The sequence below is a fragment of the Hibiscus syriacus genome, unplaced genomic scaffold (assembly GCF_006381635.1).
Source record: "Hibiscus syriacus cultivar Baekdansim isolate YM2019G1 unplaced genomic scaffold, ASM638163v2 tig00003041_pilon, whole genome shotgun sequence".
Taxonomy (NCBI): Eukaryota; Viridiplantae; Streptophyta; class Magnoliopsida; order Malvales; family Malvaceae; genus Hibiscus; species Hibiscus syriacus.
In genome coordinates, this window is record NW_024061960.1 from 3,178,193 (window position 1) to 3,197,813 (window position 19,621).

At 31.3% G+C, this 19,621-nt stretch overlaps 1 protein-coding gene across 2 annotated transcripts; it reads right to left on the reverse strand.

Annotated features, from left to right (window-relative positions):
* Nucleotides 1-1,708: 1,708 nt before the first annotated feature.
* Nucleotides 1,709-19,562, reverse strand: LOC120169147 (homeobox-leucine zipper protein ATHB-13-like). 2 transcript variants are annotated; one of them, XM_039177373.1, is made up of 4 exons: nt 19,200-19,562; nt 18,729-19,105; nt 18,257-18,648; nt 1,709-1,714 (listed from the first exon to the last, which is right to left on the reverse strand). In XM_039177373.1, the coding sequence occupies exons 1-3, from the start codon at nt 19,324-19,326 to the stop codon at nt 18,274-18,276; spliced, it is 879 nt and encodes a 292-aa protein (XP_039033304.1). In that variant the 5' UTR covers nt 19,327-19,562; the 3' UTR covers nt 1,709-1,714; nt 18,257-18,273. The 2 variants fall into 2 exon arrangements, with proteins under 2 accessions (XP_039033304.1, XP_039033298.1); XM_039177367.1 differs by lacking the exon at nt 1,709-1,714 and having other exon boundaries at nt 18,197-18,648; nt 19,200-19,561.
* Nucleotides 19,563-19,621: the final 59 nt, after the last annotated feature.

Here is a 19,621-nt window from a genome sequence, read left to right on the forward strand (position 1 = left end):
ATTTTAATAAAAATATTATTTAATAATAAATAGCATCCTTAGTGTTTTAATGAAAAATGTTTTACATTACTATTTTAATAATAAAACATAGATGATAATTTATAAATATTTACCGATAAATGTTTTATAATAAAAATATTAGTATTTTAAAAGTAAAATATTAATGGGATTAACTATTATAATATTTTAAAAGTTTTAAAATTTGTATTTTATTAATGTAATATTAATGTCAAGATGCCACTTTAAATAATATCATTTTGGGTTTTAAAACCAATACAATACTTTAAATGTTATTATTAAACTAAAACTATGATATTTAGGGTTTGCCTGGATGGTTTAGGGCTGAAATTCCAAATGAATAGCCTAGATTTGAAAGTGGGTGCATGAGTCTATATATATATATAACTATTATAAATATTAATATTGTAAATTAATGCAAGTGAGCCTTTATTATAGTAAATGATTAAATATACTCTGAGTCTATATCCTTTTATATAATAAAGATAATAATATCAATCAAACTAATCTTAATTATCTACATCAGGGATGAATCGAGGAGGCTGGTGGGGTGGTCACACCTTCTAAAAGTTTTATTTTTTTATATAATTTAAATATTTTTATTAATTATATATTTTAGTCCTATAAATTTTATAAATTCATTTCATAACCTAAAATCTTGTTTCCGTGCCTCTTCTACACACTTTCCATTTTAAGTATACTATTGCCTAACAAACAAATTTTGCAAAGATGCTAATGAATAACCATTTTTGGGGTTGTTGGGTAAGACAATACACCATTACCTACTACCATGTCCATATGCTACTTTGCAAAATCAAATCACAAGAATTATAAAGTTAATGGTCCCTTAATAGATTTTATCATTAAGGCTATGATCCTCATTTAATATTTAATCAAACGCCAATTCAAATCATACCCCCTACTATGGGGCCTTGCTCCATTTGCTATTTTTTCCTTCAATGTGGTAATAGTAATGTACATAATTCTCAATGCCATTAATATTAATTAATTTCGATTTCAATCCTTAAAAGAGCTAAGAGCCAATTAATCTCCCAAGTCCCAATCATATAAAGATGTTTGCACTGTTACATTCATTAGATGGTAACACTGTTGAGAATACCAAAAAAAAAAAAAGGCTAAATATTCAGTTTTATACCTGCAAAGTGGGAATTGCAGATGAATTTACATTCTGTCACACTGAACTGGTGTCTCACTCTTTACCTACTTCCAATAAAGATGTGTTGTATACAACAGCTCACCTTACACAAAATAGCAGAGATTTTACATAAACAAATAGGAACTGAAAAAGAAGTTTGGGCGAGTACTGAAACTTGGTCAAAAGTATACTCATCTATAATGAATTGATAACCCCAGCCTTAAGAGAGGATGGGCCATTTTTTCTCTCCTTTAACTCTGCCCGAGTGAAGTAGGGATCACTGCATTTGATAACCAAAGCATGGGGCTAGCTAGTCATCAACTTTGGAGCCTATAACGAAAGTAATATGCCTACCCCTTTGAAGCAGCTATCAAAACTCTGTGCTACCCCATCCACTTGAACCATCTCCATGTATAAGACTAAACCCTTTATTTTTGCCATTATTATGATATCTGTCAATGTTAGTATTGTTTGTATATACGAATTGATGATGTTGATGCTGTAGCTAACAGTTATCTTATGCTTCAAAATCATTATAATCTGTCACCATTTTGTCATGATGGTTCGCGAAACGGAGAAGAAGTTTGGGGAAAAAATGAAATTATGGCTCATGGAATTGGGGAATCAGAAGTTAGGGATTTGGGGGAAAAAGGAAACATATGAAATATTACCTAAGGGGAAGATGTTTTGGAGCAGCCCAAGGAAGAGATCTGGTTAACAAAAGCTGCTGAAGGACACAGTAAGATAATATACAACCCATTTATGGAGCCCATGAAGCAGTCTGTTTGAAGGAATCCAGCAAGAACAAACGGTTATGCTACAAGACAAATACAATGACACTTGTAAACAAATAATTGGATATTGTCATTAGATATATGCATCAGAATTGTAATTGAGAAATATGTTGAGATTTTGAATGAAGTTCTTCATCTTCAATCTTTCTACCTTTCTAAAATCTCCAATTTCTATCTTTTTCTTCACTGGTTTGTGACAATTGGTATCCAGAGCCAAGTTACTTGATCCAAAATCGAGAATTTTTTTTGGGATGCCCAAAATAGCTGAAACAAATCCGATCGAAACAACAGAAAACATACCTGAAGAGGCGCCAGAGGAAGTACCGTGATGGTGGGTAGTTCAATGAGATAAATGGGATGAATGTTTAGCTACCTTGGAAGCACAATCTGCAGAGAATAAGAGTTATCTTTAGCAGATTCTTCAGTTGATAGCCAAAAGTGCAGAAGAATGTGATCAACTAACTCCAACAAACAGCAAGAAAGGAGTTAATTTCTCTACACCAAAAATAGAAGGTAAGAAACCTTTTGAGGTTACTATGATTAATGAGCATGAAAGATAAGATACTATTTTAAACCTGGAGAACCATGTGTTTTAACATCTAAACCTGTTGATTAGCCATCTGAGCCTACTCTGCCAACTATTCAATCTTTGAGATTTGTTAATACTGGAGATGACTCAGGGGAGCATTCTAGTATTATTCCTGCTAATGTTGGTGTTTCTATTTTGTTTTCTAGACCACGGATTGAACTTCAGTTCTTTGATGGTTCAAATCCTAGGAGTTGGTTGCAAAAATGTCAAAAATATTTCAAAATATTTGTTATTCCTGAATCTCAACAGGTTGAAATAACTTCTATGTATTTGACTAGAAAGGCTGAAACATGGTTTGATGGGTATCGTATGCACAAACATAAGGTCACTTGGCATTAGTTTGAAGCTGATTTGTGTCACAGATTTGGCAGTAGTACATATTATTGATGTGGTGGATTAGTTCAACAAATTATTTCAAAAGGGTACTGTAGAAGAGTATCAATAATGTTTTGATGAATTAATGCCTTTCATTATACAACAAAATCCTCATCTTGGGGAAGAGTATTTCATTTCTAGCTTCATTAGTGGGTTAAAGGATGAATTAAAGCATAGAGTTCAAGCACATGAACCAAAATCTTTGGCTGCCACTTTTAAACAAGCTAAACTTCATGAGCTTGCTGGTGAAATCGAAAGTAAAAGGTTTCGGTGTAATATCCCAAATTTTGTATAGTGACTAAAGTGTAAGTTTTGAAAGTTTAGTGGCAAAGTATAAACTTTGAAAAGTTTAAGGATCAAAATTTTAAATTTTAAAAGTTATATATTTTAGCCTGTAAATGAACAGTTTGGATTAAAACATAGATTTTAGTGGGAATCAGATCTTGGTACGAGAATTGTGTTAAAAGCTATAAAGCAGTAAAGTTCGGTATTGAAATCGAATATTCGGATCGAATTGGAATTTTACAAAAATTTTAAGGATGTTATAAAATGGTTGGAAATATTATTTTAATATTTTAGATAAGAGAAATTTGGCTTAGAAATGTGCAATTTTTCAAATTTGACCGAAATAGTGGAATTTAGTGACTAAAACGCAATTTTTTGAAAATTGTATGGCAAATTCCGTAAGTCAAAGTCAAGTTGATTCATCTTTGACCAAGGAATATTTTAATGGAAAATATGACCATGGTAATTGGTAATTTTTAAGTTTCACTAATGGCAAAACTGAAATTTTCTATTAAATTGAATAAAAAATTCAATTTAATTATATTTAAGCCATGTGCTAAGATAATAATTATTATTATATTCAAGAAAGCTGAACATCTTTCAGCAACAAGTTCTCTCCACCGACACTTGAAGTTCTTCAAGGTAAGAATTTTATTTTCAATTTTTGAAGTTATTTACTTGATTTTTGAGTTTAGTTATTAAATAGAGAATTAATCTACATGAAATTCTCTATCAATTGGTACCAAAATTTATGGTGAAGATAAATGTGTGATGAGATTCTATGATTTGGGTTATGAAGAGTTTAGTGGCTTTAAAGAATTGGTTGTAAGAATTGATGAAGAACCTAAGGATGCAAATTAAGGAAAACTGTTTAGATTTTTTAATCTAGCACTGAGTTTGAAAATTCACCAGAAATTCTATAGAAATTATTTGGAGGTTATTTTTATATATTGTGTTTATATATCAATATTGTTTTGTTTAAAATAAATGGGAATCAATTTCAAGGTATATACAAAAAGATATTAACTTTTAACCGACTAAATGTCAGAAAAACGGAGAAGCAGATTCTGCACAAAACAAATTCTGTCGGTCAGCTTTGAAAATTTACCATAAATTGTACAAAAGTAACTAGAAGGAGTTATTTATATCGATAGATTTGTATTCGAGACTAGTTTTCATAGGTAGAAACGTAATTAAATTCCAGTGTGTATATAAATATAAAATACTGATTTTTTAAAGGTAGTGCGAGTTGCCTAAATATGGAAATTTTAGAATTCAAGTGGAAATGGAATAGAAACTGAAGAGTAATGTTTAAATGTTTGATTTGAATGTTGAGTATATTTTTGGATGCTTGGAATTGAATTTAAATGGTAAGAGACCATTTTCAATAAATTGGAAATGTGGAGAAGAATTCATTTTAATAGTTAGATGGTGGAATTTGAAAGGTTCCAAAACTTTGGAGACTTGTTTGCAAGTTTTTAAATGAAGAAGTATTATTTGAGTAAATTATTGAATGCTGAAATTTTTATATTTAATGTGCAATGATTTTTAATGCCGAAGGACCATTTTATATAAGTTGGAAAAGTTGGTGCCAAAATTAAAAAGAATTAATAAGTGGTAAAGTATTTGGTGGTAAATAGGTTTCAACTATGATTATGGAATTTATTTTGGAAATGTATTTATGTTAGTACAATACTAACATATGTACCGATATGAATTTATGATTTTGTATAGATCGTGATTGACTCTGTGTTCAAAGCAACTAGAATATAAAAAGGACTAAATTGGAGCATAGTGAAGTAAAATCTTTTGGAATTATAAAGTGTCAAGGTGAGTGCAATACATGCATGACATTGTACATAGATGTTTTATACATCATGTACATAGATGTTTTATACATCGACAGGAAGACTTGTGATAAGTCTACCTTGTTTTATCAGCATGAAATTTTGACATGGATGTTATTTTGGGTATGAACTGCCCTAATGTTATACGTTGCCATGGATGATTTAATTCATTACTAAATGCCCAAGTATGTTATTGAGGTTCAGTGGCATTAATGGCATGCCATAGAGTCTAGCAACTACAAAAATTTAAGTAGTCCTAATGTGTATAGTGAGACACATAGTACAAGTTAGGTGGGAAGACCCGACCTCAGCACTATGGTGCAATTTATTAGGTGAGCATGGCTCGACCTTAGCGTTATTACGCATTCTTTGACTCCTATACCGGGTTCCTCATAGATTAATAAATTGGACTATAATTATTGATTAAATGATTATATTTATAGCATGTCATGTTGATTTTGGCAGGTAAGAAAATCTTATGGTATTTGATGATGACATTTAAATTTTATGCATGAAAGGATTGTTATTATCTTAATTGCCTCACTAAGTATATACTTAGCGTGTGATGATTTTCACGCGTAGGTAAACGTCAGGAGTATAAGTAAGGAGTACAGAGAAACATCAAGCATCGAGGAGTATAATACAATATCAGTAAGACATCCTTTGATGTGATTTTGACTTATTTAGTGGCATGTACTTATAAAGGTTCTATTTGCTTTGTTAACTATTATGGAAATTGTTGTAATGATTAAACTAAACTATTTTATTATATTTCATCATGGATGATATTATTTAGTATTACTTTTATAAATGGACGTATTTGATATTTACATATTATACATAAATTTTATGTGAATTATTATTTTATATTTTCTATTATAATTGGGAGAAAATAAATTTCAAGTCACTTTTGAATTGGGTAATGTTTTAAGTAATTCATGTGACATCTATAACTTGTATTAGTATAAGTATACGGGTTGTAGGTGTTACATTCGGACTCTTGTTCGGAATATCTACAATTCAAATCAAAATTCTATGGTGAAGAATTTACCTTATACAAATCTTCCAAAGCCTAGTGCTACACTTAACAACACTAAACAGAGTCTTTTAGATTATCGAAGAGCTAACAATCTCTGTTTTAAATGTGGAGAAAAGTTTACTCCGGGACACCAATGTAAACTGAAGCAGTTGAACTGTATGAATGAAGGTGAATTTTTCGAAGATATGAAAGAGGAGAATATTCAGGAAACAAAATTACGTGAATCTGCAACTCAAATTGCAGGAACCAAAGAATTAGAAATTTCTATTAATGCTTTGAATAGACAAGCTAGTTTTTCCACCCTTAAATATCTTGATTGACAGTGGAAGCACAAATAGTTTTGTAACTGCTGGTTGGGCTAAGGAAGGAAGAGGTTATTTCTACTAGACCTCTTTCCATTACTACAGTAAATGGGGAGAAACTTTACAGCACACTCACCAGTAAATAACTCTAATGGAAAATACAGGGACACCTCTTTGAACATGATTTCAGAGTCTTACAACTGGGAGGGAGTGACATGGTTCTAGGGGTTGACTGGATGCAAAAGTACAGTCCCATTTTGATGGATTTTAATAAGTTGACATTGGCATTCCAAAAGGATGGCCAACAAATTCTATTACAGGGAGAGAAAATGATGTCAACCATTAAATTACTCTCTAAGAATAGAGTACAGAAAATGGTTGCTAAAGATGTTTCTTTTGCTGGTGAATTTTATTTGATGATTACAGAAGAGGATCAGTTTTTTATTTCAGCAGATTTACAACCAATCTTACAACAATATGCAGATGTCTTTACTGAACCTGAGGGTATGCCACCTAAGAGAGGTCAAGACCATGCAATTATACTTAAAGAGGGATCTCAACCTGTCAACCTATGTCCATACAGATTTTTTCACCATCAAAAAGCAGAAATTGAGAGATAGATTAAGGAGATGTTAGCCTCTTCCATTATACAAACAAGTAAGAGTCCTCTTGCCTCTCATTTCTTGTTGGTTAAGAAGAAAGATGGTTCTTGGAGGCTTTGTGTTGATTATAGACAGTTGAATTCAATGACTGTTAAAAACAAATTTCCCATACCAGTGGTAGAGGATCTTTTGGATGAATTGGCTGGGTCTCAATATTTTTCTAAAATTGATCTCAGATCAGGGTATTGGCATATTCGAATACGACATGGTGATATTGAGAAGATTGCTTTTAGAACTCACCATGGCCACTTTGAGTTCAAAGTCATGCCATTTGGATTGACAAATGCTCTAACGACCTTTCAAACACTTATGAATGAAATCTTTGGACCATATTTGAGGAAATTTGTCCTGGTATTTTTCGATGACATTCTCATATATAGAAAGTCTATGACAGAACACAAGACACATTTAAAACTTGTTTTGGAGACCTTGCGAAAGCATCAGTTGTTTGCAAAACAAAGTAAGTGTGTTTTTGGACAAACTCAGGTGGAATATTTGGGCTATATAATTTCAGCTCAAGGTGTGGCTAATGACTTTACAAAGATTGATGCTATGAAGACTTGGAAGTTGCCTATAAATTTGAAGTCCCTGCGAGGATATTTTGGTCTCACAGGCTATTACAGGAAGTTTATAGAAAATTATGGGATGATTAGTAGGACATTGACTAATATGCTAAATAAGAACAATTTCACATGGACACCCGAATCTAAGGTAGCTTTTGAAACACTTAAAGTAGCAATATCACATGCACCTGTTCTTGTCTTGCCTAATTTTAGTAAACCATTCTGTTTGGAAACATATGCAGGTTCTACTGGTATTAGAGCTGTTTTATCTCAGAATGGACGCCCTATAGCTTATTTAAGAAAATCCCTAAGTCTTAAACATTCTGATATGTTTTTTTTATGAAAGGGAATATATAGCTATTCTTATGGCAGTAACTAAATGGAGACACTACTTTGAAGGAGTTCCATTTGTCATCAAAACAAATCATAAGGCACTTAAACATCTTTTGGAACAAAGATAGACTACTTCTATCCAAAATAAAGGACTTACAAAACTTATGGGGTTAGATTATAAAATTCTTTACAGAAAGGGAAGAAGTAATTTAGCAGCAGATGCTTTGTCTAGAAAATTTGAAGCTGAATTATAACAGCTGACTGTCACAACTATTATTCCACAATGGGTTCAAGACCTTTAAAAGAGTTATATGGAGGATAACTTTGCAAAAGCAAAAATTGCAGAATTAAGTGTTTGCCCTGCTGCAGACAACCAATGGACTTTTACTCAGGGAGTTTTGTGATTTAACAAGAAAGTTTATGTGGGTGAAACTGGATGATTGAGGTAACAATTTTTGACCCTTTTACATGCCTCTTGTTTGGGAGGACATTTGGGAATTCAGGATACTGTTTATTGGGTTCAACTTTATTTTTATTGGCTGAGGTTAAAAAAACAGATCAAAGACTTTATTGCTCAGTGTGAAGTCTGCCAGATGACTAAAGTTAATCATTCTCACAAGGCTGGTCTCCTACAACCATTATCAATTCCACACCAGGCTTGGGATATGATTTCTATGGACTTTATTAAGGATTTCCACCTTCAAAGAAATTTAGTTGTATTTGGGTTATTATGGACATGTTTACAAAATATGGTCATTTCATTCCTTTAAAACATCCCTACACAGCAGCTGATTTGGAAAAGTTTTATCTGGCTCAAATTTATAAACTACATGGTCATCCTATGTTTATTATGTCCGATAGAGATAAATTATTTACAAGTGTTTTTTGGAAAGAATTTATGAAGCAAGTAGGCACAGAAACTCACTTCAGCATTGCCTATCATCCTGAAACGGATGGTCAAACTGAAATAGTAAATTAGTGTGTTGAACAATACTTGTGGAGTATTTGTTTCCTTAAACCTACTATATGGGTTAATTGGTTACCACAACACCAACTATCATATTGCTTTAGGTGTAACCCCATTTGAAGCTATTTATGGTTATAAACCTCAAGTTTTATCTTGGGGTGGTCACTCTATGGTGCAGACAGTATAAGAGTTATTAGAGCAGCGAAATATCATGAACAAAATTCTACAAGATCAGCTACAGAAAGTCCAAATACGAATGAAAACCTATGCAGACAAAAAACGCACAGATAAGGAATTCCAGGTGAGGGATAGAGTTTACCTTAAACTTCAGTCGTATCAACAAACGTCCTTAGCACTTCGAAAGAACCTCAAATTGGTTGCTCAATTTTTTGGTCCCTACGAAGTGATTCAACGAGTGGGATCAGTAGCTTATAAATTAAAATCTTCGGACCATTCGAAAGTCCACCCTGTTTTCCATGTTAGTCTCTTAAAGAAGAAGGTGGGTGACCAAGAGATTACCTCTATCGACCTACCGGAAATTGATGTTGAAGGCCATTTAAAGGTGTATCCAGCTGGCGTCTTAGCCAAAAGGATCGTGAAACATAATAATCAGGCAGTTACACAACTCTTGATTCAATGGACAAACTTGGGAAAGGAAGACACATCGTGGGAGGATTACACAGTTCTGCGAACGCAATTTCCAGACTTTGATCCTTGGGGTCAAAGATCGTCTAAAGTGGGGGTATTCTCATGATAGATGGCGAAATGGAGAATAAGTTTGGGGGAAAATAAAATTAGGGCTCATGGAATTGGGGAATCAGAAATTAGGGATTTTGGTGAAAAAGGAAACAGATGAAATATTACCTAAGGGGAAGATGTTTTGGAGCAGCCCAAGGAAGAGATCCGATTGACTGAAGCTGCTGAAGGACCTAGTAAGATAATATACAGCCCACCTATGGAGCCCATGAAGCAGTAGATTTGAAGGAATCCAGCAGGAACAAACGGTTATGCTACAAGACAAATAAAATGACACTTGTAAACAAATAATTGGATATTGTCATTAGATATATGCATCAGAATTGTAATTGAGAAATATGCTGAGATTTTAAATGAAAGTCTTCATCTTCAATCTTTCTACCTTTCTAAAATCCCCAATTTCTATCTTTTTCTTCACTGGTTTTTGACACATTTCAATTGTTTTGTACGTATGATATTAATGTTGTAGCCCAGTGGCGGATGCCTACTCAGTTAGGGTAGGTATATCTATGTTAGGTTGCATAAGTGAAGTAGTTTTGCACTGTGACAAATTAATTTAAGGTTACAAAATCATAATTTTAAATAGCAATAGAAAATATGATAAAAATTATAACTCTTTAGGTTGAATGCAACCTACAATGTTACATTTTTACTAACATTTTCTGTTGAACTTAAAATGTTTACGAAAAATGTAATATTTTCAAATGCTAATAACATTTTCAATTCAACCGAAAATGTTAGTAAAAATGTAACATTTTAAGTTGCACCCAACCTAAAATATTATGATTTTTATTGAATTTTCAGTTGCGCTCAAAATCGTCGTTTTTTAGCCTTAAATTAGGATGTCGCTCCTTATAGTTTCCTGGATAAGTGTCCACCTTGAAATCTGAATTTTCTTTAATTAGTATATATTTTATTGATTGTGTCCACCTTAAAATTTTATTCATATCCATCTCATATACAAATTTTATGCAATTAATATAAGTCTCTATCCTAAAATATATTTATAAATCCACTGCTGATGTTAGGGGTGAGCAAAATTTGACTCAAAAAAATCGATCCTTTCGACTCGACTTGACTCAAAAAAATAAAATTTAAGTCGAGTTATAAAATAGAACTCACATAATAACTTGAAAATTTTAGTAATTAGTGGATTGATTTTCAATTTTTAGTCGAGTCTCTTAACTTTGTATGATATTTATATATATCGTATATGGTTAAAGAAAACCATCTAAATTTAAATCAAATAGTATCATAATATTATAAATATTTATAATTAAATTTAAACAGAAACTCAAACAATTTGACTCGACTCGGCTCAAATTTTATAAACTCGACTTGACTCAAAAAAAAATAATAAAAAAAATTGGAGTTGTAAAATATTACTCTCAAATAACTTAAAACATTTTGATTTGATTCAATTCGACTCCATCAATACTTATCTCTAAGTAGCATGTATGTAGCAGTAGTCTGTTCTCCCACATGCTTTACATTTTATACCCTCTAGATCTGCAGTGGAATTATTATTGCCAGACTACTGAAATGTTATAGCAGGATAGAAATTTGAGTAAGATTTTAGTGTTATTTTAAGAGGTTAATAGAAGCATGCTCACTCTGAGTGTGGTGAATTAATTGTCGGTCTTACTCTTTTGCATGATTGCCTACTTTTTTCACATTTATCTGTCAGATTATAATGAGTAAATCTCATTACTTTGGAGCAGCAATCTTTTTCAAAGTTTTTTTAACTGAAGTCCATGTCTGTCGAATGAATGATTCACTTTCAAAGCTCTTATGGGGACCCCATTCACCACTCAATATGAGGGATGTGAGGCATAACTGGAATGGAGCCAGGCTCCAACCCCATGTCATGATTACAGTGTCCCTGGAGATGCATATGGGTCTTGTCCTTGAACAACTTTGGATTCAAAACCAGTACAAATATGGGGTCTTCTTCACTATTCTCTTTGGGCTTTGTTGGACGTGTTCAGCCCGAGTCAACTAAACATTTTGACCTTCTTGATTTAGTATGTCAACAATATGTTGTAAATTCAAGGCTAAGAAGTTAATTATGGTAAGTTAAAGGTTGATTAGAAGTTATAATAATGATCTATTTGGAGTAGTCACATATGTCATACATTAGGTAAGGGTGTCTCTTGATAATGGCACAAAATGACCTTTTACTTTTATTTAAAAAACAAAGGTTTCTTTCTTTTCCTTTTTTTTAAAAAAACAAAACAAAAGCTAATAAGCATAGTTAAAATTAGGGTTATAAATAAGACGATACATATCACAAATTATTTGAGATCAACTCGATGATAGTTCGGTCAACTCTCAAATAGAATGGAGTGGACTCAATCTTGAATTCAAATCGAATTCTTAATGAACTGAAGCAAGCTAGTTGATATCTAACTCAAAAAACTCGAGAGAAACTCAAATATATATATATATATATATATATATATATATATATATATATATATAAAATTTTAGATTTCTAAATTAAATGATTAATAATATTAACATATATATGTTGTTGTTGTTTTAAATACAATTTAAGGCTTTCATGTACTCAAGAATTTAGATTCGAGCTTCTAAGAATATTTTGAGCTTGAATCGAGCTTCAAATTTTATTTCAAGTTGAGCTTGTAAATTTTAAGCTCGCGAACTTTTGAGTTTAGACGAGCTTTAATTTTTTATTTCGAGTTCGAGTTGAATTTGACAATTTTAAGCTAATAAGTTTTCGAGTAGAATCAAATTTAATTTAACATTTTTTGAATTGAGTTCTTGGGCCTGATTGTTTATGTTGTGGCTCATCAACAATTTGTAAAGTTATGCAAAGTGCTTCCAGGCGTAATTTTAAAACATTGGATATCGACATAATTTTATTGTGTTTATAATGCGCACGTGGTGGGTATAAATATCAACTAGGGCGATAAATGAGATAAGAAACATAGTAAATTATTTTAGCTCAATTCAGTTAATTTAGATCAACATTCGTATCCAATAGATTCTCTTGTGCTTAAATTTGACTCGAATTTTTAATGAATCAAATGAGCTACTTGATATCTGAATCGAAAAACTCATGAGTAACTCGAAAAAAAATATATTAAATTTTTAATTTTTCAAATTAAATTATTAATAATATTAATATTTATATGTTGTTTTTTTATAAAATATATTTATACTTATAATTTTGTTTGAAAGGTATTTTGAGTGAAAAGTAGGATCATTTCATATATTTGTGGGGCTTGGGACGAATATAGGAATTAGACCTCTAATAATAAATATCGAAAAAAGTTGAATTATAAGAATAAGTAAAAATAAAAAAAAAATTGCTTGTAAACTGTTTTCTTTATTATGTTTAATAAACTATCTAATATATACATCAAAATTTAAATATAAAATATCAAGAAATTTTATTAAACACTTAACTACTCACACAAAACAAGATGACCATCTATTAAGAAGATCCATGTTCGATTTCAATCTTCTCCATCTTGTCAGAAAATAATAAAAGAATAATTAAGTGAAAAGTGAAAATATTTTAAAAAATAACCTAAGCATCGCCGTAAATTTTTGAATGGCGAGTAATAAAAAAAGAAATAAAATGTAACGTTAAGTATGATTTTAAAAAAATAATAATTAAAAGACCAAAACATAAATAAAATAATATATGAATGACTAAATAGATAATTTATCAGTTTTAATTAATGTTGGAATTCAAAATTTTGGGCCATAGACAAGAGGGAGCTCTGGACAGATGCTCTCCTGTCCAGGCTCAGCTACGGGCTGGAAAAAAAGTAATGATGATAGTATAAAAGAGTCAATAAATTATGAAAAAGAAAGAATTTAAAAAAAACAGTAAAAATATAACTTAAATAAAATTCAAAGTCAATGGACTAAATTGTAAAAAGAGTAAATTTAATGTTAAAAATATGAATTAAAGTTATATATATATTATAAGAATTGAAGTTATATAGATATTATATAGTGTTACATGAGTATGTAATTTAAATTTGATCAAAAATGGGTTCAAAATGTCAGGTGAATTATGGGTAAATATCCGAGTTAGTTGAACTAATCGGATTAAATAATTTAAAGTTAGTCAAGTTGACACGTCATGTTTCATCGTTCAATCTTTATTTAAAATTTTTTGACTCAAATATATAAAATTCGAATTGAACTATATCAAATTTTCGAATCGAATCAAGTTCTACTTGATCTTAATTTGTGTAAATCTTTTCAATAGATTTCCATCTTTGATTACTCTCTGGCTTCTTTAAAAATCGACTTTGCAAGTCTATGGATTCAGTTATTCTCAAACAATTTATACCGGTCGAGCTATATCTGTCTTTACTAAATACTTTTCTTATTCCCAAGCTCAATTTTAATCTTAATTTTGTTGGGAAACACTTTTCTTATCCCTAAGCTTAATTTTTAACTGTAAACCTAAATCGTAATTATTGGGCTTTGCAAACATTTAAATAGTTGATTCCGCACGAATTAAATGACTTTGATGATAAAAGAATTGATGTTTTTTCTTGAAATTTCGAGTTCAAATACCACAAATGTCAGAGATGTGAGCATCCAAAATCAAATAGTTGAGAGTCATTTTTAAACATATACTACCATGCATTTACCTCAATTACTAAAAAATTATTGTTGAGTAAATTACATAAGTGTCATTGATGTGTGAGTAGGTTTTTCTTTTCCTCGCTAATGTTTCAAAAAGTAAAGATTTAGTCATTGATATTATCGATTTATAACAAATCGATCATTCGTCGTTGTACCATTAAGCCATCTAAAGTTAACATTTTATAGAAGAATTAATATGGCAGTTAAAGATTGATATAGTTGCACATTTCGTCCTTAATACTTACGTATTCTATTAATTTTGTCTTATCTTTAATTTAATTTAATAAATTTAATTTTCTAATAAAATAGTAACATGTGTCTCGATAATATATTACAATAAGAAGTGATGCTAAAAGGGTTTTGAACCTAAAGTCCATCGAGTCATATGAAGTTAACATTTTATGGAAGAGTTAATGTGATAATTAAAATTGATATAATTATAGATTTAATAATCAATACTTACATATTTCATCAATTTGATCTTATTTTTAATTTAATAAATTCAAATTTTCAATTAGATATTGACATGTGTCACAATAATATATTACAAAAGTAAGTGATGTTAAGGGGTTTCGAACCTATGACCCATTGAGTCATGTGCAGTTAACATTTGATAGAGTCGATGTAACAGTTAAAATTTGATAAAATTACACATATTTGATGTTAATACTTTTATTTTTATTTTAGTTGAATAAATTTAATTTTTCAATGCTATAAATACATGTGTCATAATAATATATTCCGGTAATAATATACTCAGAGCTCGAGAAAATGACTAAGCACCCTATCATATAATACAATTAATGATGATAGAAAAAAATTGGAGATTATAAAAACACATATATTACTAAACAATTGTTATAATTGATTAATAAATAAATATGTTTTATTTATATTTTAAGTTATATTTAATGTAAGATTTAATTCTGAGAAAAGAAAAGACATATTTTAAGAGTAAATACGGTCCATGTTAAAAGGGCAGACAAAATCAATTATTATTTTTATATGAAAAAATATTAAACAAATTAATATAACTGAAATATATTTTTAAATATTAGTATTTGATGATTTTTTTCTTTTATTTAATCACATATAGAAGTTGGACTCAGTCGAGTAAACACAACCCACAATTCAGGTTATTACGAAGGAAAAAATATTCATTGCTTAATTAATTAATAAAGATATGTAGTAATTAATTAATTAATAATCGCATACATGCAGGGATCCGAATTCTCATCTTCTTAAATTCTATCTTAATTATATCATCCGATATTCCTTTTTGCTAATACTTAATAATTAATCAGTCTTTCCTCAAATCAAAGCCATTAAAAATTTAAAACCAGCATGCACGTGGCCGGGAAACAAGCTCTACCCAACTAGCATTACCCCATTTCTTAATTATTATTTTTCCCCTAAACATAATTTAAAATCACTAATCAGCGTGACCCGATCGATCTCAGAAGTAGAGGAATTGTTGTTATTTTTTTAGGTCCTAAGTTCGAGCACCATGAATGCCAAAAGTGTAAGTATTTAATATAAAATGATTAAAAGTTATCTTTAAACATATATTGTCTTGTAATTATTCGAGATAAATAAAATAAAATAAAAATCACTAATACATGTTGGCATTTTAAAACTGCATTAACCAAATGCCAAGGTTTCCGGACATGTTGCCAAACGAAGATTACCTCAAATCTCTTCACATGATCCCATAAAACATATATGTATAAAAATATTTCAAATAAATTATTGGGTAAACTATGTATTTAGTCATTCTCCTATTCATACAGTTCTGTCTTGGTCACTCAACTATTTTTTTTTCACGAAATCATACATAACATTACGTTTTAGTTCTATTTTGATCACCCGTCGGTAAAAAATAAATAGAATTGTCAACATAATATTTTTTATCTTTTTAAATGATGACGTGAAATTAATTATCTTATGATGACACATCAACATTACCGTTAAAAAATTAACGATGGGTTATCAAAACAGACCAAAAAAGTAATCTTTAGATATGATTCACTTTGAAAAAAAAATAGTTAAATGACAAAAATAGAACCACGAGAATAGGCGGGTGACTAAATACGTTGTTTGCCCTAATCTATTTTAAAAGTATACAATTTTCTTACATATCTAATAGGGTTATTGGCAAATTATAGCCCCAGAATCTATGTTTATTTGCATGATTTTCTGATCCATCTGTTAGCGTATTTGTTTATGGAGTCCACCAAATGAATTTACATTTAATAATATACACAGCTAATCTGCATTATAGGCTTTTAACATTACATATACAAATACAAAGGAAAAGAATCCTATGCAAGGGTGGGCTACCAAGCAGGAACCGAAACCCTAGTTGTACTTTTCTTGTTCCCATGTGGACATTGTGGGCAACCCCAATTAATATATTAAAAAGAATTCATCAGTTTAATATCACTGTAGTAGCCTGACATATACAGATCATCCATCCTATTCCATCGGCACTAGCTTATAAAAACCAAGTCCAAATCACAAGCTGAAAGCAATGGGACTGTACAGTGACAAACTCCAACAATTTTTCTTATCCACATATAATATATATGAATATTATGACGTCCCAATTTGGGTGTTCACAGAATATGTTTTGATTATGAAGTAAAGCAGAGAAAAAGACTTTGAATTTTGCTAGATATGATAATTAACGAATACCTGAGTGGTGATTTATAATTTAACGAGTTAACTAGGGATCATGTGTGTTAGAGTTGTATGACTCACTTAAAATGGAGGTTAAAATATGGATATGTAATGGAGGACGGAGCAGTTCAATCTATGTTCTACTTTTTTTTTTGTGCATTAAAGAAGAGTACAAAATTCAATTGAGTATATTTCTTTCAATGTAAGTTTTATTTATAAACAAGCAACTTTGTTCCTATAAATAGATGTTAGATATTAGGGTTTAGATATACTTTGATTAAACCCTAAATCATGTTTAAATATAAACCTTTTTGTACTCTTTTTTGATACGGTGAGTTTTCTCCTCTTCTATATATGATTTTTTTTCTGAAAAGGTTTTTTTTTCACACTAAATCTTCATATTTTTTATTTAGCAATTATTTTATATTCGTTATTATCATGCTTACACTATTACAATGCGTATAGTTAGTAGAAGATGAGATAATTAGATGGCAAACACATGGACTAAACTGTAAATGAGCATTATTGATTTGGATGAAAGTGAGAAAAAAGAAGTGATGCAATTGACAATTAATTTGTAGCTGTCACTGAAAATTAAAGAAGAAAATGAAAGTAGTAGAACGTAGAAGAAGAAAGCAAAGGAAGAAAAGGGAGAATCATGATTCATGAAAGTGGGGTAAAGAGAGGACTGTGTTGGATTGTAGGGGGGTGACAGTAAGTGGGTCACACGAGTCTTTAGTATTATTATTATTATTATCAATTTGGTTTGCTGCAGCAATCAAACGCTCAAAAAAGGAGGCCTACATTGGCATTTGGATGCCATTTCCGTTGTTTGTCAGCACAGGATTTGCCATTGCCTACGTCCCCTTCACGAGGATGCGGTGCATTTTCCAACTCCCCCTTGTTTTTTTCCTCATCTCCTTGTCTTCTTCTTCCCTTGAAATGTGTGTAGGATATGCACAAGAAAATAGATGGATGACCAAACTTGTAGTTTACCCTGTAATATATAGTTTGATATAATCAACTTTGAGTATATTTTGTTCACTGAAGGATTGAATCTGTAAAATCCATCACAAAGGGCTCTATTTCAATGCAAATCTCAAGCATTTCTTTTTCTCCTCAAACACTCAACAGTACAAACAACATTTTTATTCCCCCCATAACTATCTTTTCACACCAACAGTTTTAACTGGAGTCTGGATATAGTTCAAGTTTTATGCACCACTCTGAAGGTACCAAAACATTGATATTAATACTATATATGGTACCATGATCAATTGAAATGTTGTTGCTCAAGCCATGGCCAAAACCCGGTTTGATCTTCAATGGTGCATAACATGTTGCTGAGGCTTTCTTCTTTAACCATTTGATCCATCTTTTGGCATTGATGGTGATCCGGCCTTGATGATGAGGCCTGGAATAGTTGTGCAACACCACCACCACCTCCACCACCTGTCGGTCTAATATTGGATGTTGGGAAGAAGGTTATGCTTGTCGGATGAGTCGACAAGGGGCTGTCAATTGCCAGTGTCCTAGAGATATCCAACTTTATATCTGAGCTGTTTTCACTTCTGTTACTGCAAGAACCTTCGGTTTCTTTATTGAGGTTGATTGACTCGGTTGGTTCTCTGCTTTTCAGTGCCATTATCTGCATCCAATCATAGATAAATACCTCATCATGAAGCTTTTTCTTAACATAAAACAAAGACTTTTGGTTAAGATTAATACCTCATCATGAAGCTTTTGGTTCTGAGCTTGGAGTGCATAATTATCAGCTTTGATGGCTTCGTACTGTCTCTTGAGGAGATCATAGTCTTTCTCAAGTTGCTTGGTTTTCCACCTAGCTCTTCTATTTTGGAACCAAATAGCTATCTGCCTTGGTTGCAGCCCAAGAGCTCGAGCCAGCTGCATTTTTCGCTCTGGTTCAAGCTTGTTACCCAACTCAAAGTTCTTCTCAAGAGTCTTCACCTGTTCCATGTTAAGCCTCCTCTTCTTTTCTCCCGCATGAGAACCCTCATCTGACAAATCCTCCTCCTCATTTGCTTCTTCACACACATCTATCCCTGAAAATGACATTGATCTCTTCCCAAGAAACGATGACACACCTAAAAACCAAATCAAAACCATCATCAATCATATACATATACATATATGTGTGAATAGTTTCATCAGTATCAGAAGAAAGATGAATATAAATACCGTGGAAGTCTTGGAGTGGGCAAGAATGAAGCATTTGATTGATAGAAGTTGAGGGTTGATGATCTTCGTCTTGAGGGGTTTGGAGCATGAAATTTGCTGGGAAAAAAGCCATCCCATTGCAAGACATGAACAAGAAGGAGGGGTTCTAATAAGCCTTTTCCAATACTATTAACAGAACTCTATATTCATCGTCTCATGAGGCAGCAGATCCTCGGACTGTACACGGAGTTCAATGCAAGAAAACATAGATTTGATTTTTGATGTAAGGAAAAAAAACTGGGAATTTTTGAATTGGAAGGGTGATGCAGTGATTTGTTAAAAGGGGATAGCTTGTATAAAATAAATGCTGAGAGAGATAGAGATAGAGATAGAGAGAGAGATATGCATGAATGATTAATAGAGTTTCACTTCTCTTTGATTTA

Coding starts and splice junctions, on each gene's coding strand:
- LOC120169147 (XM_039177373.1), bottom strand. CDS start 19,326: ATGTCTTGCAATGGGATGGCTTTTTTCCCAGCAAATTTCATGCTCCAA. Junction 19,106..19,199: donor CCCACTCCAAGACTTCCACG/GTATTTATATTC, acceptor TTTGGTTTTTAG/GTGTGTCATCGTTTCTTGGG. Junction 18,649..18,728: donor ACCAAAAGCTTCATGATGAG/GTATTAATCTTA, acceptor GATTGGATGCAG/ATAATGGCACTGAAAAGCAG.